Below are 18860 nucleotides of genomic sequence, written 5' to 3'. Positions count from 1 at the left end.
TCTAATCTTTAATTTGAAGAAACACAACAACAATCCCTTTCTCTTTTCGATCTTCTTCTTTTTCCACAGCAATAAATTGATGCTTTGATATCCCTACGGCGATCCAAATCTCTCGTTCACATTGTAAACTGCGCGCTCATGCACAATCGTACTCATTCTTTCTCTCACGGTATTCACTATTTATATATGCTTCTCTTAAATTACTTCTGTTTTCCATCGCACAGTAGTTGTTATCACTCATGTCGTTGTTCATCAAACTCTTAGCCGCATCAACCCACTAAGCCTTTTTGTTCTGTACTTAAATTCAACAAGTAATTTTGGTATTTGAAACTTGCTTCAACAAAACGCTAGATTAGAATCTTCCACTTAGCAAGATGAAAGGAGTGGTGGGTAGTAACCTGGAATGACATTTAGATTTCCAAATCATATACTACCATATATATATGTGATTACTTTTGTTATTGGCTATTATATATGAGAACTTAACTTCATGTGGTATTCAAGTTGGGTTTGTGGATTTTGTGATGGTTTTTATAATGGTTTGTTAACCCGTATTATCATCAGATGAAAAGACCCATATATATATATATATATATATTCTCACATTATATGTTTATTATGGTTACCCCATTAAGATAACAAGCACAATTACATATAAGGAATGAGAATGATAATCTTACTTACTCTCACCTACTAATGTAATCTGTTTTTTTTTTTGACCAAGCAAAATTTTATTAAAGAAAAAAGACTGAAGTCTTAATACAGAATACAAGGCAATTATACTAACAATGCCCACAAATCAAACTCTTTAGTGCAATCTTGCTTTGCTAAGGCATCTTCAAAGTGATTTGCCTCTCTATAAATATGTCATATACCCCAAAGGCAATTAACCTCCTTACCAAGAAAAACAATATGATCCAAAATATTACTTAATTTCCTCTTTGTTCAAGGATTGATTCTCTTAGTGGAAATTACACCTTCATTTGGGATATCAAGTGTGAGTGAGAAGTCCCACAATATTTGATGAAAAAGAAAGTGTTGAATAGTTTATTAGTTAGAGGCTCATATCTAATGCTTTCATTAAAGTGTATTTGTGAGTTGAGTTTTGGAAGTAATGAAGGGAAATGGGGGGCTAATTATGAGAAACCTTCCTCTTATTTGAAAGTCTATGAGGTAAGGGTTTGGAGAATTTTTGAAAACTCTTTGGATTGATGTAGATCTTCCAAACAAAGGGAAGACTTCCCCTCTCTTCCCTTCCCCTCAAAGTCTTCCCCTTCTCTTCCTGAAAAGCTCACAAACACACCCTTAAGGTTTTAGGTAAAAGATATGGTGTCAAAGTGACTTGCATGTGTTGTTTGCTCCTAGTCCAATGTGGAAATCTCCGGAGTTATATAGGGTGTGTTTGTGAATTGAGTATCGAATGAGAGAGAGAGTGAGAGACTTATGAGAAGCCCTTTCTTTGTTTGAGAGATTTTAAAAAGGGGGAGAGGGAAGAGTTCGGAGAATTTTTGAAAAACCCCCAAGACCTCTTTAGTTGTTTTGTGGAGTTCTCAAATTAGGGGTTTAGAGGAATTTGAAACTTGCAAACAAATGAATGACTTATTCCCTTCCCCCTCACTTTCTCTCCCATTCCCCTCAAATTGTTCCCCTTCTCTTTCTAAAAACTCACAAACACATGCACCCTTAATATCAAGTTCCAACTTAAAAAGTGACCGGTGTATTTGTGAGTTGAGTTTTGGAGGTGAGAGAAGACATAAGAGAAAATTATGAAAGGTCCTCTCCTTGTTTAAGAGATTTTAAGAAGGGAGGAAGGGATTGAGGGATTTCCCTCCAAAACAATCTTTTAGCATTTCGTTGGCCAACAATATTTTTAACAATTCTTACAACTTGTACCAGAATTTGGTTTAATTTCATCCACATTCACATCATTCCAATGCGCAAAAAGCCAATTGAACTATGAGTATGAGGTTGATTGGGTTAATGTGCTTTCAATTTGTGGAGAATGTGTATACAAGCTACCTAATCAATTTATTCGTCACTGCCTAACTTTGCCTTCTAATTCACTACCTAACATTACCTTAAAGTTAATGCTTGGTGAGCTGCAACTCAATCTTAAGTCCTCTTCCCTCGGACTTCAATGCACATTATAAGAAGCATGCTGAGATTTGTGAAAACTATTGCTGTTGGTGTACAGTATAATATATCATGAAATTGAAATCTCACTCAGCTTCAATTCTATATATGTGACGCGCTTCTTCTGATGGCTTAGCAGGACATTCCAATTTTTGGTTTAGCTGGTTGAGAGAAGTTAGACACATGGTTGGGGTACCTACATGTCCCGTTCTTAGTGTACACAATTGTGTACTAGCTAGATTGTCTTCATCTGCAGGAACCATGATGGAATCACGCAGATTACACTAAAAGGTGCACATTTATCACATGGTGTTTTAAATCATAGATTCATTCACACTCATCTTTATTTTTTTATCTCATTTTCACTCATGTTTTCTTTCTATTTATCTCTTCTTTCACTCTTATTTCTTCATTTCTTTATGAGCGGGAGGTGGTAGAGGTGTCAACACAAACTTCTATTTTTTTTGTTTTGAAATTATCAAGTGTCAACACAAACTTATCCTTTAAATCAGCCAAGATTGGTGTTAAGAATATATATGACTTTTTTAATAAATTAAGAGTCATTTTTAGAAAAAAAAACTAAATACTAACATCAAGTCATTTTCACGATATTATATTTTAATTTAATATGTCAGAGGGAAGATTAAGAGAAGATAAAAAAAATTTAAAACATAATCTTATCAAGAATTTAAACTAGCTATTTTTTTTGGTTACATTAAACTAGCTATTTTAACTGTATTTTTTTTTTTTGGTTACAAGCTATTTTAACTGTATAAATACATTTTAAAAAAATATCGTATAAAATTAAATACATAAAAATAAAAGGATTGCGGATTTCTTAAAATTAAATACACTGATAACTGATGGTGTAAATATTTTATTCATATATTAAATTATATTTCCCTATCTTACATTTTCGATAACTTTATTGTAATTTAATTACATTGCAATAAAATCATAAAATTTAAGATAATAATTTGTGTCTCTCGAAAAGTTTGTCATATAATTATCTAAATTTATAAAATACATATTTTCTCTCTTACATGTGCATCATGAAAATCTAACTGATTGATTAATCCACTGTAAAACTCAAAAAATCAGTTAGATAAGAAAAATTCTATAACAAAATTAACTGAAATTGAAAACGAAAGAACGAGGAGGCAACTTACACGTTATACCGCGTGTCACGGACTGTGGTCCACTAATAACAGCTAACGGAAAGCAACGACACTTCAGCATCACCACACAATAGCACGGGGCGCACAACGCACGATATCGATATCACTCTTTTTCTTACATTTTTTAAATTAATTAATTATTGATTATTTTATTATATTTTGAACGAAAACAGTGGGCCCCTCCTCCGCTTACGGAGGCATTGGCATTTCTTCTGATTTGTTTTTGTGCTTGCGCCTGTGCCTGGCATCTCCCTGTGTGTGTGGCACTGGCCTGGCCATTCACATTTTGCGTGCGTTTCCCTCGCAGCGTGACACATTTCAATTGCCGCAACAACAACCACAATGGCTTCTCCTCCGCCTTCCGCCTCCGATTCCAACGGCCACTTCGCCGTCAACATCCCTCGGCACCACCCTGACCACACCGACGACGACGCTCCTCACCGCCAAGATGACGACGACGAACTCATCGATCCAGATGATCCTTTTGATATCACTCAAACCAAGAATGCATCGCACGACACGCTCAGGCGTTGGAGAGTAATCATTCTATTCTCTTCTCTTCTCTTCAATCAATGTGCTTATCGCGTTTTCTTGATCTTTAACCGCATTAATTGTTCATAAATTGATCTGCATTTTCTTTCTCTCTAAGTATGCATGTTTATGTGGTTGTTCGGAATGTAGAGAGAGATGCATTGTTTGGTGCAATGACTGATTTGTTGCGATTCATCAGAATCTTGCTATTGCAATGCATGTTTTGTTTAATGCTCAAAATTAGGTAAAGGAAAAAGAAAATGAATAAGTTAGGTTACATGCAAGACTTGACAGATTTAGAATTGGCTATGATTTCAATTTTGATGATGAATGAATGCTGAAATGGAAAGGATGAAAATTATGAGATGCGTTTATGGTGTGTTAGTTTCTATGTTTGTTCAAAACTGTTACTAATTCAGGCATTGCTTTAGCTAATTGCATTTCTGGTTCTTGAGACTAAATTAATACTCTAATGTAGTAGAGTGCGTCAGGGAGATTTCACCAATGTAGCCAGTTTTAGCGTCAAGATTAATGCTAATCAGTAGTGTTGTTAATTGCGGATCGCGGACTATAGTGGTAAGCAAAAAATCTGCTATTTCCAGCCTCTTAAAGCGGAAAATAGCGGAAAAAGCGGCGTAGCGGTAACCCAAAAAAGCGCTATGCTATAGCGCCGCTATAACCGCTATTTGACAACACTCACAGTCATAAAAGTATTAGTTAGGAAATAAAATCTAGAGGCTAGAGAGTTGTTTTTATTATTCAGATGTATGACATTGACATTTCATATTATAAATGCATGTAATATTTTATATCACAATAAACACTTGCGCAATCTTGATTCTTTAATTAGTGCCTTTAGGAAACTTGTTGTCAGGATCCTTATTTTAATCACTGGATTGTGTGTTTTAATAGTTCAATTTTGGCAAGGAACATTAGTGTAGTAGTCTTCTTTTGCAAGGCATCTAAACTGAAGTTTTACTCTTGCACAGCAAGCAGCGCTCGTGCTCAATGCGTCCAGGCGTTTTAGATATACTCTGGACTTGAAGAAGGAAGAGGAGAAAGAGCAAAAGAAAAGCTTGATTAGAGCCCATGCACAAGTCATAAGAGTAATGTTTCAGAATGGCAAACATGTTCCATGATTAACTGTTTCTATACATCTTCTACTTTTCTAATCAAAGATTAATTATTTTATCAGGCTGCACTGCTTTTCAGATTGGCTGGTGAACGGGAGCTAGGTATACTTCTTGTCTTATAATTATTCTTCTCTCATTTTAATGATTCTGGTGACTGTCATCTTTGCTTACCAAGAACTTCGTAAAATAATAATTTTATGAAACATTAACCTTCCACCACTGTAAAACATTAACAAATCTAGCATTTGTGCAATGGATGAGAGGTTAACAGAATGATCCAGAGAGGTCAACTAATTGGCATAAAATTTAAATAAACAAACACAGTACGGCTTGATGCTTTTTGTTTATATTTAAGGTTTCCCACATGAAGTAAATAATTAATATCCTTAGGTGAAGATATTTTATTAATACTATAGAACTTTTTACTTCAGATAAGAAAATCAAATAATTAATAATTTTTGTTTATATTTAAGGTTTCCCACTGTTAATAAGGTTAAGAAAATAATTAAATTATCTGATTTTCTTATCTGAAGTAAAAAGTTCTATAGTATTTAATATCCTTAGGTGGATATGCAATTTAGAAATATGGATAGGTGAAAGTCAAACACCCTTGTAGAGTCATAGTAAATTATAATGTGAATTGCATGTTAGTTCGTAGTCCTTTTTGACATTCATTACATATAAATCAATCTGTATTCTGTAGCAGGAGTCTTGGTTGTAGATTTCAATTGATTCATCTGTTTTTGGCATGTACAAACTTAGTTTCTTTGTTTACTGAAAGAACACTAAACTCCATGTGGTTAAAGGTCATGCATTTGTATTGTTATCAGCATTTTGTGTTACTTATCACAGTATTTTGGTTTATACATTGAATCATCCAGTGATAAGCACAGCAGCGACACCTGCAACGCCAGTTGGTGACTATACAGTTGGATTAGAACAGCTTGCTTCAATGTCTAAGGATCAAAATGTTGCTGCTTTACAACAATATGGAGGGGCAAGTCTACAACATATTTTTTGGCTGCTTGCACATATTGAAATGATATGTTTTGCTAATATGATCTATGTGATATCCTTTTCAGATTAAAGGCTTATCAAATTTACTAAAATCAAATCCAGATAAAGGTATTAGTGGAGATGATGGTGATCTATTGAAAAGGAAAAATGCATTTGGAACTAATACATATCCTCGGAAGAAAGGGAGAAGTTTCTGGGTATATTCTCAATGATTTTATAGTTGTAGTTTTTTTCCATCACAATTGATAATTAATTGTGGTACTGGCAGTAATTCTCTGTGATCATTTTGCAGAGGTTTTTATGGGAGGCTTGGCAAGACTTGACTCTCATAATATTGATTATAGCAGCTGCAGTGTCATTGGCACTTGGAATAAAAACAGAGGTGTGATGAACATTCATATTTACTAATCGTCATTTTAGTAAATTGTACTCTGGTAATGGATCCCTGGTTTTGTGGAAGGATATGAAGTTTGATTAGGTTCTGGTTCTATGCTTCACGCTTATGATTTGTTAGGTTTTTTCCCTTCTTGATAGGTAATATTAATATATCAAAGAAAATTTTAAGATAAAATTTGACCTGGAGTTATTAGGTTTGAACAATTTCTTTTGTACGGGTAATTACAAAGTTTCGAGAACAGGAAGATATAATTCTTAAGAAATTGATGTTTATATATGTGAATTACGAATGACTTGTATAATGCATTAAGAATTCACTATACTGTTTCTTCACAATCCATTATTGTCGGGTGTCCTGTAAAAGATGGAGGTGTAAAGTTATCCAACCAATAGTAATAGTAATGGTAAAAATGTGATGTTTCTAAAAATAAAAGAATATGAAATGTAATGCTAGTTTGTTCAATAATGTTCTTGAAACTATGTTTCAGCCTTCAGTAACACTGCCAGTTTGCATGGGATACGTGATTAAAAATTGAATTCATCACATTCCATTTACATGTGATATTCATTCTATGATTCCTTTGAACTTTTGGCAGTACCTAATTTTGCTTGGTTCTGAATCTTCTGATTATTCTTGTCATTTGTACGAATAATGGAATACATGTTTCTCTCACTTGTAATTGATAGGGTTTGGAAGAAGGATGGTATGATGGAGGAAGCATTGCTTTTGCAGTTTTGCTTGTCATTGTAGTTACAGGTGTTGTATATAAGCTATTTTTCCTTTTTTTTATTTATAATAAACAGTGGGTACAATCCTGTCAAAATATTTACACGTGTTTATAGATAGACCATATCGATATTTGGACAAACTCTTGTTTTGCCTTGAACTATTTATGTACTTTTTTTGGAATTTTGTTTATTAGTGACACTACTACAAGCCGTATCCATTTATTTCTAGGACTGACTTTATGCGGTTACTGTTTTTGGTCTGCCAGCTGTCAGTGATTATCGGCAATCTCTGCAGTTTCAGAATTTGAATGCAGAGAAACAGAATATACAATTGGAGGTGTGTATCATATATTATCCGAGCATAACTTATCATTGTGCCTAAATAACATAACTTATCATTTGGTACCTAAACCTTGACCATATACTATCGAACACGTTACAGGTCATTAGAGGTGGGAGAACAATTAAAATTTCGATATTTGAGATTGTTGTGGGTGATGTTATCCCCCTCAAAATAGGAGATCAGGTGAGTTTGCATGATATCTTGGGCTTGTTTAGAAATTGAGTTTTTTTTTTCCCCACTGATTACTCTATGGGTATACTACTCAGGTTCCTGCTGATGGAGTACTAATAACCAGCCATTCACTAGCAATTGATGAATCCAGTATGACTGGTGAAAGCAAGATTGTATGTTTTTTCATACTTCCTGTTACCAACTTATTGGTTTTTTATTCTTATGACTTTTAAGCATATAGTATTCTGCAGGTTCATAAGGATCACAAAACACCCTTTTTGATGTCTGGTTGCAAAGTAGCAGATGGAGTTGGTGTTATGCTGGTATAATACAATACTATATCCTCTTAGACTACTATGTCTTCCTTTTCCTTTTTTCTGTTTTCTTAGTTATGTTTATTTGTTGATATAGAAAATGAAAAATGCTGAATGATATGAATGTATTTCGGAAAACTACCATCTGTGAAAGCAGTCAGTTCTATTTTCTCCCACTTGCCAATTATTTTTCAGTCTTTATGTTTCTCTTTCTAACCATGAGTGGGTATTAGGCACTGTTATCTGTTTCCATCTAAAGCGTTTTCCACCCTCTAAACAAATAGAACTACTGATAAGTTGAATTGATTTAGGGTTATGAAATTATTTAGTGGAAAATGTTTGGCTTATGGAGATTGAATTGCATCTGTGTGCTTCCTGTGTGCATGCTAATACCTTTTCCTCGTTACCTTTTACTCAAATCAGTTAAAATAATTTGAATTGAGCAACCTAAATTTTTATTTTTCTGGGTAAAAATGTAAACTAATTTTTCATTTGTTTTTATTGTCTCATGGAAATTTATGAATTTTAATAACTATTTGTGCGAATAATTTGCTTGTGTTTTTGTAATGCAATGATGTGATTCTTTCAATAATTATTTTTATTAAAATTTTATCATTGTGTAGTTCTTGGTCATTAATCGGTGTGCTACTCAATGCAAGTGTAGGATATTCCTATTTTGGTTATGATTCTAGTGGTGTTGAAGCACTTGAAACAAATTTATAAAAGAATAATTCTAAAGCCTCTTACTTGTTTCTCATAATAATCCTCCTAATTACTAAACTACTAAATGGAGAAAGTACCTAATGCCTTTTATGTTTTTGAGATGTAAACTGCATTTATTTTTCATTTGATGTTTTCTTTAAAAAGTAATAGGAAGATTTTTAGAAGGAGCATTTGTCTTTACAAAATGCCCCCACCATGAGTCATATTTTATACTGCCATGTGTAGGTAACCGGTGTTGGTATAAACACTGAGTGGGGATTGTTGATGGCAAGTATCTCAGAGGATACTGGAGAAGAGACTCCATTACAGGTAATCCCGGTTCCATCCGAAATAAAACCATAAGGTTTGCTAGCAAGACACTTCTAACACGATAATTTTAACATACTTTCTATTATTGGGTGAAGTTAATGTGGATCCTACTGAATCATCTGGGCTCCACTTCCTATGATTTGAGTGTTGGGTTCATGAATTTCGTCCAATAATGTAGATTGTAGAGTGCTGGAAAGAGTGTGTTAGGGAATGTATTATTAGCATTTCTCAATAAAGAAAGGCTGTTGCTTTAGCAGTACCTCAAGGAAAACCACGTGTTAGAACTGAGCTTATTATTTTGTGACATGAAATAGGTACGTTTGAATGGAGTGGCGACTTTTATTGGTATAGTTGGGCTTTCTGTAGCAGTTTTAGTGCTTGCAGTCCTCCTGGGCAGGTATTCTCAAATTGTTCTTTTCTCTACGTTATAACTCATTGAACAGGTTCTGTGCCATCTTTGACACACTATACTTTGAAATTGTAGATACTTTTCCGGCCATACAAAAGATTTAGATGAAAAACCTCAATTTGTAGCTGGAAAGACTAGTATTAGCGATGCAGTAGATGGGGTCATCAAAATTTTTACCATTGCAGTAAGTGCGAGTTTTGAACTGCTCTACACATTCATTTCTCTTATTCTACGCTTGATAGTTTTTACTAAATATAGAGCCATGCAGGTCACAATTGTGGTTGTTGCAGTGCCTGAAGGTCTTCCTTTGGCTGTTACCTTAACGTAAGCTCAATTGGCTAGGTTAATTCATTGTCCACAATTTGGCCCCTGATATTGTTTTCTTCTAATCTGTGTAATTTTCTTGGTTTCACAATAGCCTGGCATATTCAATGCGGAAAATGATGGCAGACAAAGCCTTGGTAAGTGTCAATTAATTCTCCAACAATCAACTCTATATCTTAGTTTTGCAAACCATTTGTTATTTTTTGCTCAAAAAATATCTTTCCTAACAAACGAAGTTGTGCAGGTACGAAGGCTGTCAGCCTGCGAAACTATGGGCTCTGCTACAACAATTTGCAGTGATAAGACTGGAACATTGACCTTAAATCAGGTGAGTTTCATAGTCCAAGGCTTAGATAGTCTAAAAGGATTTATGGCTTTAACTCATTTATGCAAAATTGCAAATGAATAAAGGCTTCAAAAGGTTGGGCTATAATTTTATAGGTGGTTTTGGCTTCATAACAAATCGGTCATTGCCACTTTCCTAAATTTTCCGACTTTCAAACAGTATAACTTCATGGAGATCTGTATCCCTATTTTTCGGTTGATGAAACAAACTAGATAAGCAGTTTAATTTCTACTTCCCGTAAAAAAATGCTAGGCAGCTGTATAAATGGGAGAAGGATACATTATTTGGTCAGGCTAATACAGAGAAATAGAGAGAAGGGAACACTAGAGCAGATCAGTTATTTGATGAATGACTTCAGTTGTTTAATAGACTCATTGTGTATGTTACTGTATTTTTGAAATAGGCATAGTTTATCTGGTAGGTTATGCAATTTTTGTGAAAAAGTGATGAGTTCATTCTTCTGAACTTGCCAGTATCTGTATTTTCTTCATTTAAAATATTTGAATTACGAAGATGTGATATTAATTTATATTTTGAATTAATAGATGACTGTCGTTGAGGCATATGTTGGGAGGAAGAAACTAGATCCAGCGGATGACTCATCAAAGTTGGATCGAGAAGTATTATCTCTGATAAATGAGGGCATTGCACAGAATACAACTGGAAATATTTTTGTGCCCAAGGTTTGCCTTTATATGAAATTTTAACAACTGTATCTCTAGGATTACCTTTTTTCGTTTTGATGTGCTAAATTAACTCAAGGATTTCTTCATGGTCTTGATTGAAGTTTTTGAGGGGAACTCTATCTTGTGATTCTTTAAATAGAAAACTGCATACATCACTGACACTCAAAATTGGTCAAAGGTCATATATGTGTTGAGAGTTGAGACTACTTCAATGGCATATGTATGTTCTAGAGATATGAAACCATTGATGAGCCAACTAAGTTCTTACGAAAGGTAGTCCATGATATTGTACTGTGGTTTTGAAGTCTTTGTGGCTAATCGGTTGGGATTCGGACCCTTGGTGCTCCATGCTTCAAGATTAGTTGAATTTCAATACAAAGTGAAATAGTCATGCACACTGTCTATACTTCAAGTCTAAAGGGCTTTTTGTGGGACAGTGATTGTTAGATATAAGACTAATTTTAAGCCTTCACCTAACAATTAAACTTTCAGGTGAGTTGGTGCTCCAATATGGTGCCTGCACGTGGCAAAGTAGACTTGCACATTGTTCACATTTTAAGCTCAAAGGCTCTTGCGTTATAGGACTTGTTTGAGATATAAAACCATCCATCACACCTAACTCCTTAAGTTTTTAGGATAGTTGGTCCTGAACAGTATGCATTCAGAATAACTACGAGATTTTTGTTGGGGTGCTTTGGCAATCTGCATTTAGTTTACTAGTGTAATGTTTGTTGATACTGAAGTCGTATATATTTCTCTAGTTGCTGTAGTAGCATGTCTTTGTGCATTTGGCGTATTGCCTGATGCTGATAAAGCTGGTACTAAGTTACTGTTACTTACAAATATAGAAGTTTGTTCAGTGAAATCTTGTGCATTTCTCTTGAAATAAGTTATTTAAGAATGGGAACTATGAATATGATTATTGATGGTGTTTGTAGGCTTTTATTCCTATATTTGGTATATGTGAAGATCCCCTAGTGCGCATGTGGCTAGTTTCTTTCATATGGGCTCATACGGACCAATTTAATATCAGGATATAAGCTACAGATAGCAAACAACAATCTCAAGTTGTTTTCATTTACTGATATGAGATTGAGTATAATACCAGATATAGGCTAGATAGTCAACGACCAACTGAGTTTATTGATTTTTCATTTACGGATGAGATTGCACTGGTCTTGTTGTGAATGTTAGTAACATAAAAGCTGACAGAATTTTCTTTACTAACCTGCTCTTGTCCTCTTTAATTGTCTCGAATGTGATTTTAGCTGTATGAATGTTTTGAATTAGAATTTTGATACCTATTAAGCATCAAACATGTGACTGTATTTGGTTTGATAGGATGGTGGAGAGACAGAGGTGTCAGGATCTCCTACAGAGAAGGCCATTCTGTCATGGGCGGTCAAGGTACCCTGCTGATTTTTTTCCTGTACTGTTTCTTTTTTCTATTTGTCTCCCCTCTCTTTTTAATAAGTTGATTTTGAAACTGTACTCGTTTACATATGGCAGTTGGGTATGAATTTTGATCTTGTCAGATCTAATTCAACTGTTCTTCATGTCTTCCCTTTCAATTCTGAGAAAAAGCGAGGTGGTGTTGCTTTGAAGCTGGTAATCATTTTATTAAGATATTTACTGATTCAATATTCATCCCTTTATTTGCTGTACTTTATAAACTAGTATTATGCACGGATATTAATACCTCATATTTTCAATTACACTGACTGTGTAAACAAGTTTTACATAGACATTCAATTATGTTTCATCATCGTGTCTCATCACAATTAAAATAAAGACAAAATTAAACCAAAAATGCTAGATGGAAATATGTGATTGGACATATCTGTAAAACTGTTTATACTGATAGAGTATGGTAATTAAATTCCTCAATTATTAACTTTCTTTTGTGAACTGAATTACTTAATAATTGTAAATTTTTCTATTATGGAATCATATCATGTGCATAGATTACATATGCTTTTTATTTTATTTTTTGCCATCTTTGCTATTCTAATCATATATACCAACTGCAATATTCGTGTCAGGGGGACTCTGGAGTACATATACACTGGAAAGGAGCTGCAGAGATAGTTCTTGGAACATGTACCCAATATCTTGATTCAAATGGTGACTTGCAATCCATTGAACAAGAGAAGGTTAGGAACAGCAGTTTCAAGTCTTAGAAAGTTTGCTGATGGAATGAAATTCATTAAATTGAACATTGGAGATGAAATTTTATTTATCTTTTGATTGATAACCATATTAAGAAAATCACATAGGATAAGGTTATCACCAAATCACTTTATTCCTTTTTATGAGGTTACTCAGATGCAATTATATTTAGGGTAATACAGCAATTGATCATTCTTCTTAAAATATAGCAACTGTGAGAATTCTTTGGCAATTTCGTAACTAAGTGGATAATCTTTATTTAAAACTCTTTCACAGGCATTTTTCAAGGAGGCTATTGATGACATGGCTGCTCGCAGCTTACGTTGTGTTGCCATTGCATACAGATCATATGAGTTAGATGAAGTTCCATCTAACGAGGAGGACTTAGACCAATGGACCTTGCCAGAGCATGAGCTTGTTTTGCTTGCTATTGTTGGAATAAAGGTAAAATGCAATAGATTTTCCTGTTATATTGTGTTAAATTTGTTGAGGGCAAGCCTCGGTGCAACGGTAAGGTTACCCATGTGACTTTGCGGTCACAGGTTCGAGCTGTGGAATCAGCCTCTTGCAAAAATGCAAGGTGAGGCTGCCTACATCAGATCCACAAAGTGGGTCCGGTCCCTCGCTGGACCTCGCGCATAGTAGGAGCTTTATAGCACTAGGTTTGCCATTTTTATTGTGTTAAACTTGTTGATTTGTGTTACATTTCTGACTGCCATTTTATGTACAAATAAGTCTTGCTTTCTGGTTACTGTGATATGTATCATATGAAACTTACAAGTTATGAGCTTCAGAATATTTTTTTTCTGAATATATAAGGAATCAGATTACTCTGGACCTTTCGTGGTCTTTATACTTTCAAGTTAACCCTTGAATCTTTCATCTGAGTTACAACTAATCTGTATCTTCAGGATCCTTGTCGCCCTGGCGTCAAAGATGCTGTAAAATTATGCACTGATGCTGGTGTTAAGGTAATATACGAGTTTTATGTTTGATGAGTTTAGTTTTTAACTCTTTATTGATTGATCAACTAGATTTCTTCATATTAGATCATAGTTTCACAGGAAACCAGTTAACAACAGTGGAACATGGTTTCTGACTATATAATAGCATTAGTGCTACCCTAATATACAATCAAGGGAACCCAACACATTATTCATTTATCAATTCACAGGTACGCATGGTTACTGGTGACAACCTTCAAACAGCAAAGGCAATAGCTTTGGAGTGTGGGATACTGGCTTCAATTGAAGATGCTGTTGAGCCAAATATAATTGAAGGAAAGACATTCCGTGAGTTATCTGAAAAAGAAAGGGAACAAATTGTTAAGAAAATAACGGTATGCTTGATTTCATCCGTTGTAATTTCTTTTGTTATATGCTTTAGATGCAAGTAATCGATGAAGGGATTTTATCCACTTATTAAATGGTCTTATATAAAGGAATGCTGTCCATACTAGTAACTCGAACCATATTACACATTTACACCTGAGTTGGAACATAATTTTCTAATAGTGATTTGCGTAATATATCTAGGTGATGGGGAGGTCTTCTCCTAATGATAAGCTTTTGCTTGTGCAAGCACTACGTAAAGGAGGTGAAGTTGTTGCTGTAACTGGAGATGGCACCAATGATGCTCCTGCACTTCATGAGGTCTGTCATATTCCTTGGATGCAATCTTTACTCTTGAAGACTAAATTTAAGTTTGGGATTTTTTTCTTGAAATCTTTCTTAAGAATGAACTTGCAAGGTAAGCATAATATATATTTTGCTGAACCACTGACACACTCAGCAAATATTTGATCAGTATACTAAGGAGTAAGGACATTCCATAATTGATTGACATGACTTTACCATAAATATTTCTCACTTCAATTGTATGTGCAATAACAGACATGTCGTTTTGTGCAATTTCTCCTTTAACTTTTCAGCAGTTGCTCCTATGCATTCGTGTAGTTTAGATGATTCTAGTTGCATATGCTAATGGTGAGTGCAAGAAGCCTGCATATATGGATGTCAAGTTTACTGTTATTAGTGTTGACAAACATTCTGGATGCAACAATTAATAGTTATAGGCTTATAGCCAATAATTAACTTTGGGAATTCAGCCGTAAGTTGGGAATTGAGATATTCTTTCTTTAACCAACACTATTTTTCTTCTTTACTCATTACCGTGCCTTTGTCTTTAGTAGTGCCTCATTCTAGAGTTATTCATCTTAATGTGTTTGATTTGATCTACCAATTGAAAAGACGGAGGAAAAAGAGAATGGAAATACGTCAGTCTCATTATGTGTTTTTTTCTTCTTAGGACATTATTTCGCAGCATTGTCCTTTTCTTCCTTAAAACAGATAGTAGTATATCCAATGCATCTTTTCTTTTCTTTTCTTTTTTCTTTTCTTTTTTATGGCATATCTAGCATCCAAATTCTTGCAATTTACAAACAGTTCTCCTTGGTTGTTGGTGGTCTCAAAATTCTCTTCTGGCCTCTTGCGCTTTCATTTTCCACTATTTAAATAATTTCTGTAATAAATTCTTAAAATTGATCTCGTCCTTTGCTATTTTCATTTTAGGCAGATATTGGTCTTTCTATGGGCATCCAAGGAACTGAAGTTGCAAAAGAAAGCTCAGATATCATAATCCTGGATGATAATTTTGCTTCAGTGGTAAAGGTAAACATTTTATACATTGTCATCCTTTTACGGTGTCTTTGCCTAGTAAATGATATCAATAAAGTAAGAAGTCATTAATTTTTGCTTGCCATTGTTTTATTTTCTTAAAAGTTTTTTATTTTAAGTAAAATTTACTTTCTTTTGGCCCTTCTGGCTTAAAAAGTGGCTATGAACTAACTATCACCGAGACAGATTCCAATTTGCCACCTGTACCATGGTAGTAAGTACAATTAGCTTCTAGCTTCGTTTTGGCTCAAGGAGAGATTAATTTCACTGAGAAACAAGTGTCCACGATTTGGTCAATTTGATCAATCTGTTGTTTTTCTAAGATGCCTGCTTCATTCTTTTTGTAGGTTGTCCGCTGGGGCCGCTCTGTATATGCAAATATTCAGAAATTTATCCAGTTCCAGCTTACTGTTAATGTTGCTGCTCTTGTAATTAATGTTGTGGCATCAATAACTTCTGGTGATGTTCCCTTAAATGCAGTACAGGTACTCCTCTTTCTTTCTTCTCTCATGTTATTATCTTTGAGTGACACCTACGTTTACACTCTAAAACCAAACAGAAGGTGAAAATTAGACAATCAGAAATTCAGAATTGGTCAGTTACCATAATTTTTAGTCCCCTAGATTACAATATTGGTCAGAACAGGAAAAATGTACCAATATCAATTGCTAACCCCGAAATGGCATTGGCTTGATTATGAGACAACATACTTGATTCTTTGCTTTTATGTATGTAAAAGGTAACACATGTACTAAGTTGTATTACTTGAGCGGGTTGAGTTTGCTTCAAGGGTATCATTGTAGATAGTTGCTACAATGTGTAGAAGTAGCTCTCAATTCTTTATGGTTTAGGTCAAAACCCACCACCCGAAAGGGGAACTCTTCTTCGTTTGGATTATAGACCTGATTGTTCTTTGTTTATTTTTCTCATGGAGTTCTACTGAAAAGTTATTGAATAACTGTATCCGTTAATATATTTCTGGCTTAGAATTTCATAATGTAATGCATGTTATTAAGAATTACGACTGATAAATTACGTAGGGAAGAGAAGAGATGACTGAAATCAACAATAAAAACACGTATATATTTGTTATTGATGTACGTGCTCTTTGGTGCAGCTTTTGTGGGTCAACCTTATCATGGACACACTTGGGGCCCTTGCATTGGCTACTGAACCACCAACAGACAATCTAATGAACAGATCACCAGTTGGCCGAAGGTTTGAATTGATTGGCTTTCTCGCTTAACAGATTAATATTTCTAGTAATCTTAAAGATATACTGAACTGGCACATAAACGCACATGGACTTGCACGTGACTTATACAGTTATACTTGATTTTAGTTACATGACCAGATATGGCTTTTACTTACTTTAGGTAGCTTCCAAAAGCAACTGAATTTTAAATGGTCACATTTAGCTCTAACTTTTGAGGCACTTGCGTGCCTTAGATGGCTGATTTGGGTTTTGAAATTACAATACATGTTTTACTGTGATCTTATGTTTGGCCTTCAGGGAACCTCTTATTACGAATGTCATGTGGAGAAACTTGCTCGTTCAGGTAAATTAGTCTAGTCTATGGAGTGACTTATTAAGATAATCATGTAATTAGGAATATGATGTTTTTTGGCTCTATTGTCTAATAGCATTATCATCACAGGCTATCTATCAAATCACTGTTCTTCTCGTTCTTAACTTCCGCGGTGAAAGTATTCTACCAAAGCAAGATACTAGAGCTCACGCTTTTCAAGTGAAGAATACTTTAATATTCAACGCATTTGTCATGTGCCAAGTAAGTGGATCTTTAAAAGTATAAATACGAAATATTTTCTGGTCCTTATGCTAGAAGAACCTATTTTTTCTTTTGTTTCCTTTTTATGTTCTTATTTTTCTTTGGTTGGGATATTTTTTATGAACCCCTCGTTATTTTCATCAGTTACTAGGAGGGCCACTTATATGATAAGGCTCGGAATTATAGAATATAGTTCTCCCTCAAACTATATTTTCATGAATAAGCATGCCTGAAATGATCATGCAAAGATAATGCAGGGTTTCATTACTTTTGGTGGCTATGGTTTTAGAAAAATATGTATAACTTTCAGTTAGTTTGCATGAACTGAATGCCAATTAATATGGTAAAGTTTATTGCTGTTTTTCAACCTTCCTTCCTTGCATTTGAGAGAGACGAAGGAAAGCAACCCTTGGGTGCAATTATACGAATACTATTGCAAGAATTTCTTTACTTTGTAGATTTGTAGTCTATCAAAGTTCTTATGAATTTTTTTTTCATCATACAGATATTCAACGAGTTCAATGCTCGGAAACCTGAGGAAATGAATGTCTTCCGAGGAGTGACCAAGAACCGTCTCTTCATGGGAATTGTTGTAATGACCTTTATACTACAGGTGAATAGACAACCCCTTTTGTTATTGTACTCTTATCCTTAATTATTATCATTTGCATGCTTTTCTCACTCCACTCCAAATTGTTAGATAATCATCATTGAGTTCCTTGGAAAGTTCACCGATACAGTGAGGCTTAATTGGACGCTGTGGCTTGCTTCTCTCCTTATTGGCCTTATCAGGTTAGTTCGCTCAACTGCATTAGCATTTGATTATTACAATTCTGGAAGTATCAATGAATTATGCGTTCATGCTCTTGGTATAATCCAGAGTTGAACAAGCTAAAAATTTCCGTAAAATGCTCTAAAATCTTCATAAATATAACCATTGCTTTTGCCATCTGACAGCTGGCCTCTTGCTATAGCTGGAAAATTCATTCCAGTTCCTAAAACACCATTGTCCCGTTACATCTTGAGGCCACTTAGGAGATTGAGGAGGTCTCGTGCTGCACAACAATAGGCATTGGTTCCTGAAATGGATCGTCTGCAGTTTATACTAAGCTAACGCCTGACAAGTAACAATACATATTACTAGTCCATATTGCTGATAAGCTTTACTTCTAGAGTTTGAATATAATGTATATTCAATATATTATCCCAAAGGGAATTTAAGCATAAAGCAATCGTTATGTGGTGCCTAAACCTATGCCTCTTAATTGTTTAACAATTTTTGGGTCAAGTGTACATTGTAACATTTCTAGAAATTGTTAGAATTGCTAGAGTATAAATAGTTTCAAACTGACTTTCTAGCACTGGCAAGGTTCGATTACTTGAGAGCTGAAGTAGAGAAACAAAATTCATTATAGCAAGAAATGAAAACTCTCGCAGTACAATTACTGAATTAGTATGATCTGTCATTGTTTTTCTTTTTCATT

At 34.5% G+C, this 18860-nt stretch overlaps 1 protein-coding gene across 2 annotated transcripts; it reads left to right on the top strand.

Moving 5' to 3' along the window:
• Nucleotides 1-18723, top strand: LOC130745686 (calcium-transporting ATPase 9, plasma membrane-type-like). Of its 2 annotated transcripts, none has more exons than XM_057598049.1 (35): nt 1-169; nt 2273-2424; nt 3619-3848; nt 4832-4948; nt 5038-5077; nt 5857-5972; nt 6058-6189; nt 6285-6374; nt 7076-7145; nt 7384-7454; nt 7560-7643; nt 7727-7804; nt 7883-7954; nt 8894-8977; nt 9292-9374; nt 9462-9570; nt 9655-9710; nt 9805-9847; nt 9955-10038; nt 10602-10739; nt 12084-12149; nt 12252-12350; nt 12785-12895; nt 13188-13355; nt 13823-13882; nt 14086-14250; nt 14447-14563; nt 15482-15580; nt 15934-16071; nt 16704-16804; nt 17100-17145; nt 17245-17376; nt 17882-17989; nt 18077-18168; nt 18334-18723. In XM_057598049.1, the coding sequence occupies exons 3-35, from the start codon at nt 3654-3656 to the stop codon at nt 18443-18445; spliced, it is 3276 nt and encodes a 1091-aa protein (XP_057454032.1). In that variant the 5' UTR covers nt 1-169; nt 2273-2424; nt 3619-3653; the 3' UTR covers nt 18446-18723. The 2 variants fall into 2 exon arrangements, with proteins under 2 accessions (XP_057454032.1, XP_057454033.1); XM_057598050.1 differs by having other exon boundaries at nt 2270-2424.
• The last annotated feature ends 137 nt before the right edge of the window (nt 18724-18860 follow it).

This window comes from Lotus japonicus, chromosome 3, assembly GCF_012489685.1.
Source record: "Lotus japonicus ecotype B-129 chromosome 3, LjGifu_v1.2".
NCBI lineage: Eukaryota > Viridiplantae > Streptophyta > Magnoliopsida > Fabales > Fabaceae > Lotus > Lotus japonicus.
The sequence above is the reverse complement of the archived record's forward strand: the minus strand, read 5'-3'. Positions and strand labels throughout refer to the sequence as shown.

Coding starts and splice junctions, on each gene's coding strand:
- LOC130745686 (XM_057598049.1), top strand. CDS start 3,654: ATGGCTTCTCCTCCGCCTTCCGCCTCCGATTCCAACGGCCACTTCGCC. Junction 5,078..5,856: donor GGCTGGTGAACGGGAGCTAG/GTATACTTCTTG, acceptor TGAATCATCCAG/TGATAAGCACAGCAGCGACA. Junction 10,740..12,083: donor GAAATATTTTTGTGCCCAAG/GTTTGCCTTTAT, acceptor TTGGTTTGATAG/GATGGTGGAGAGACAGAGGT.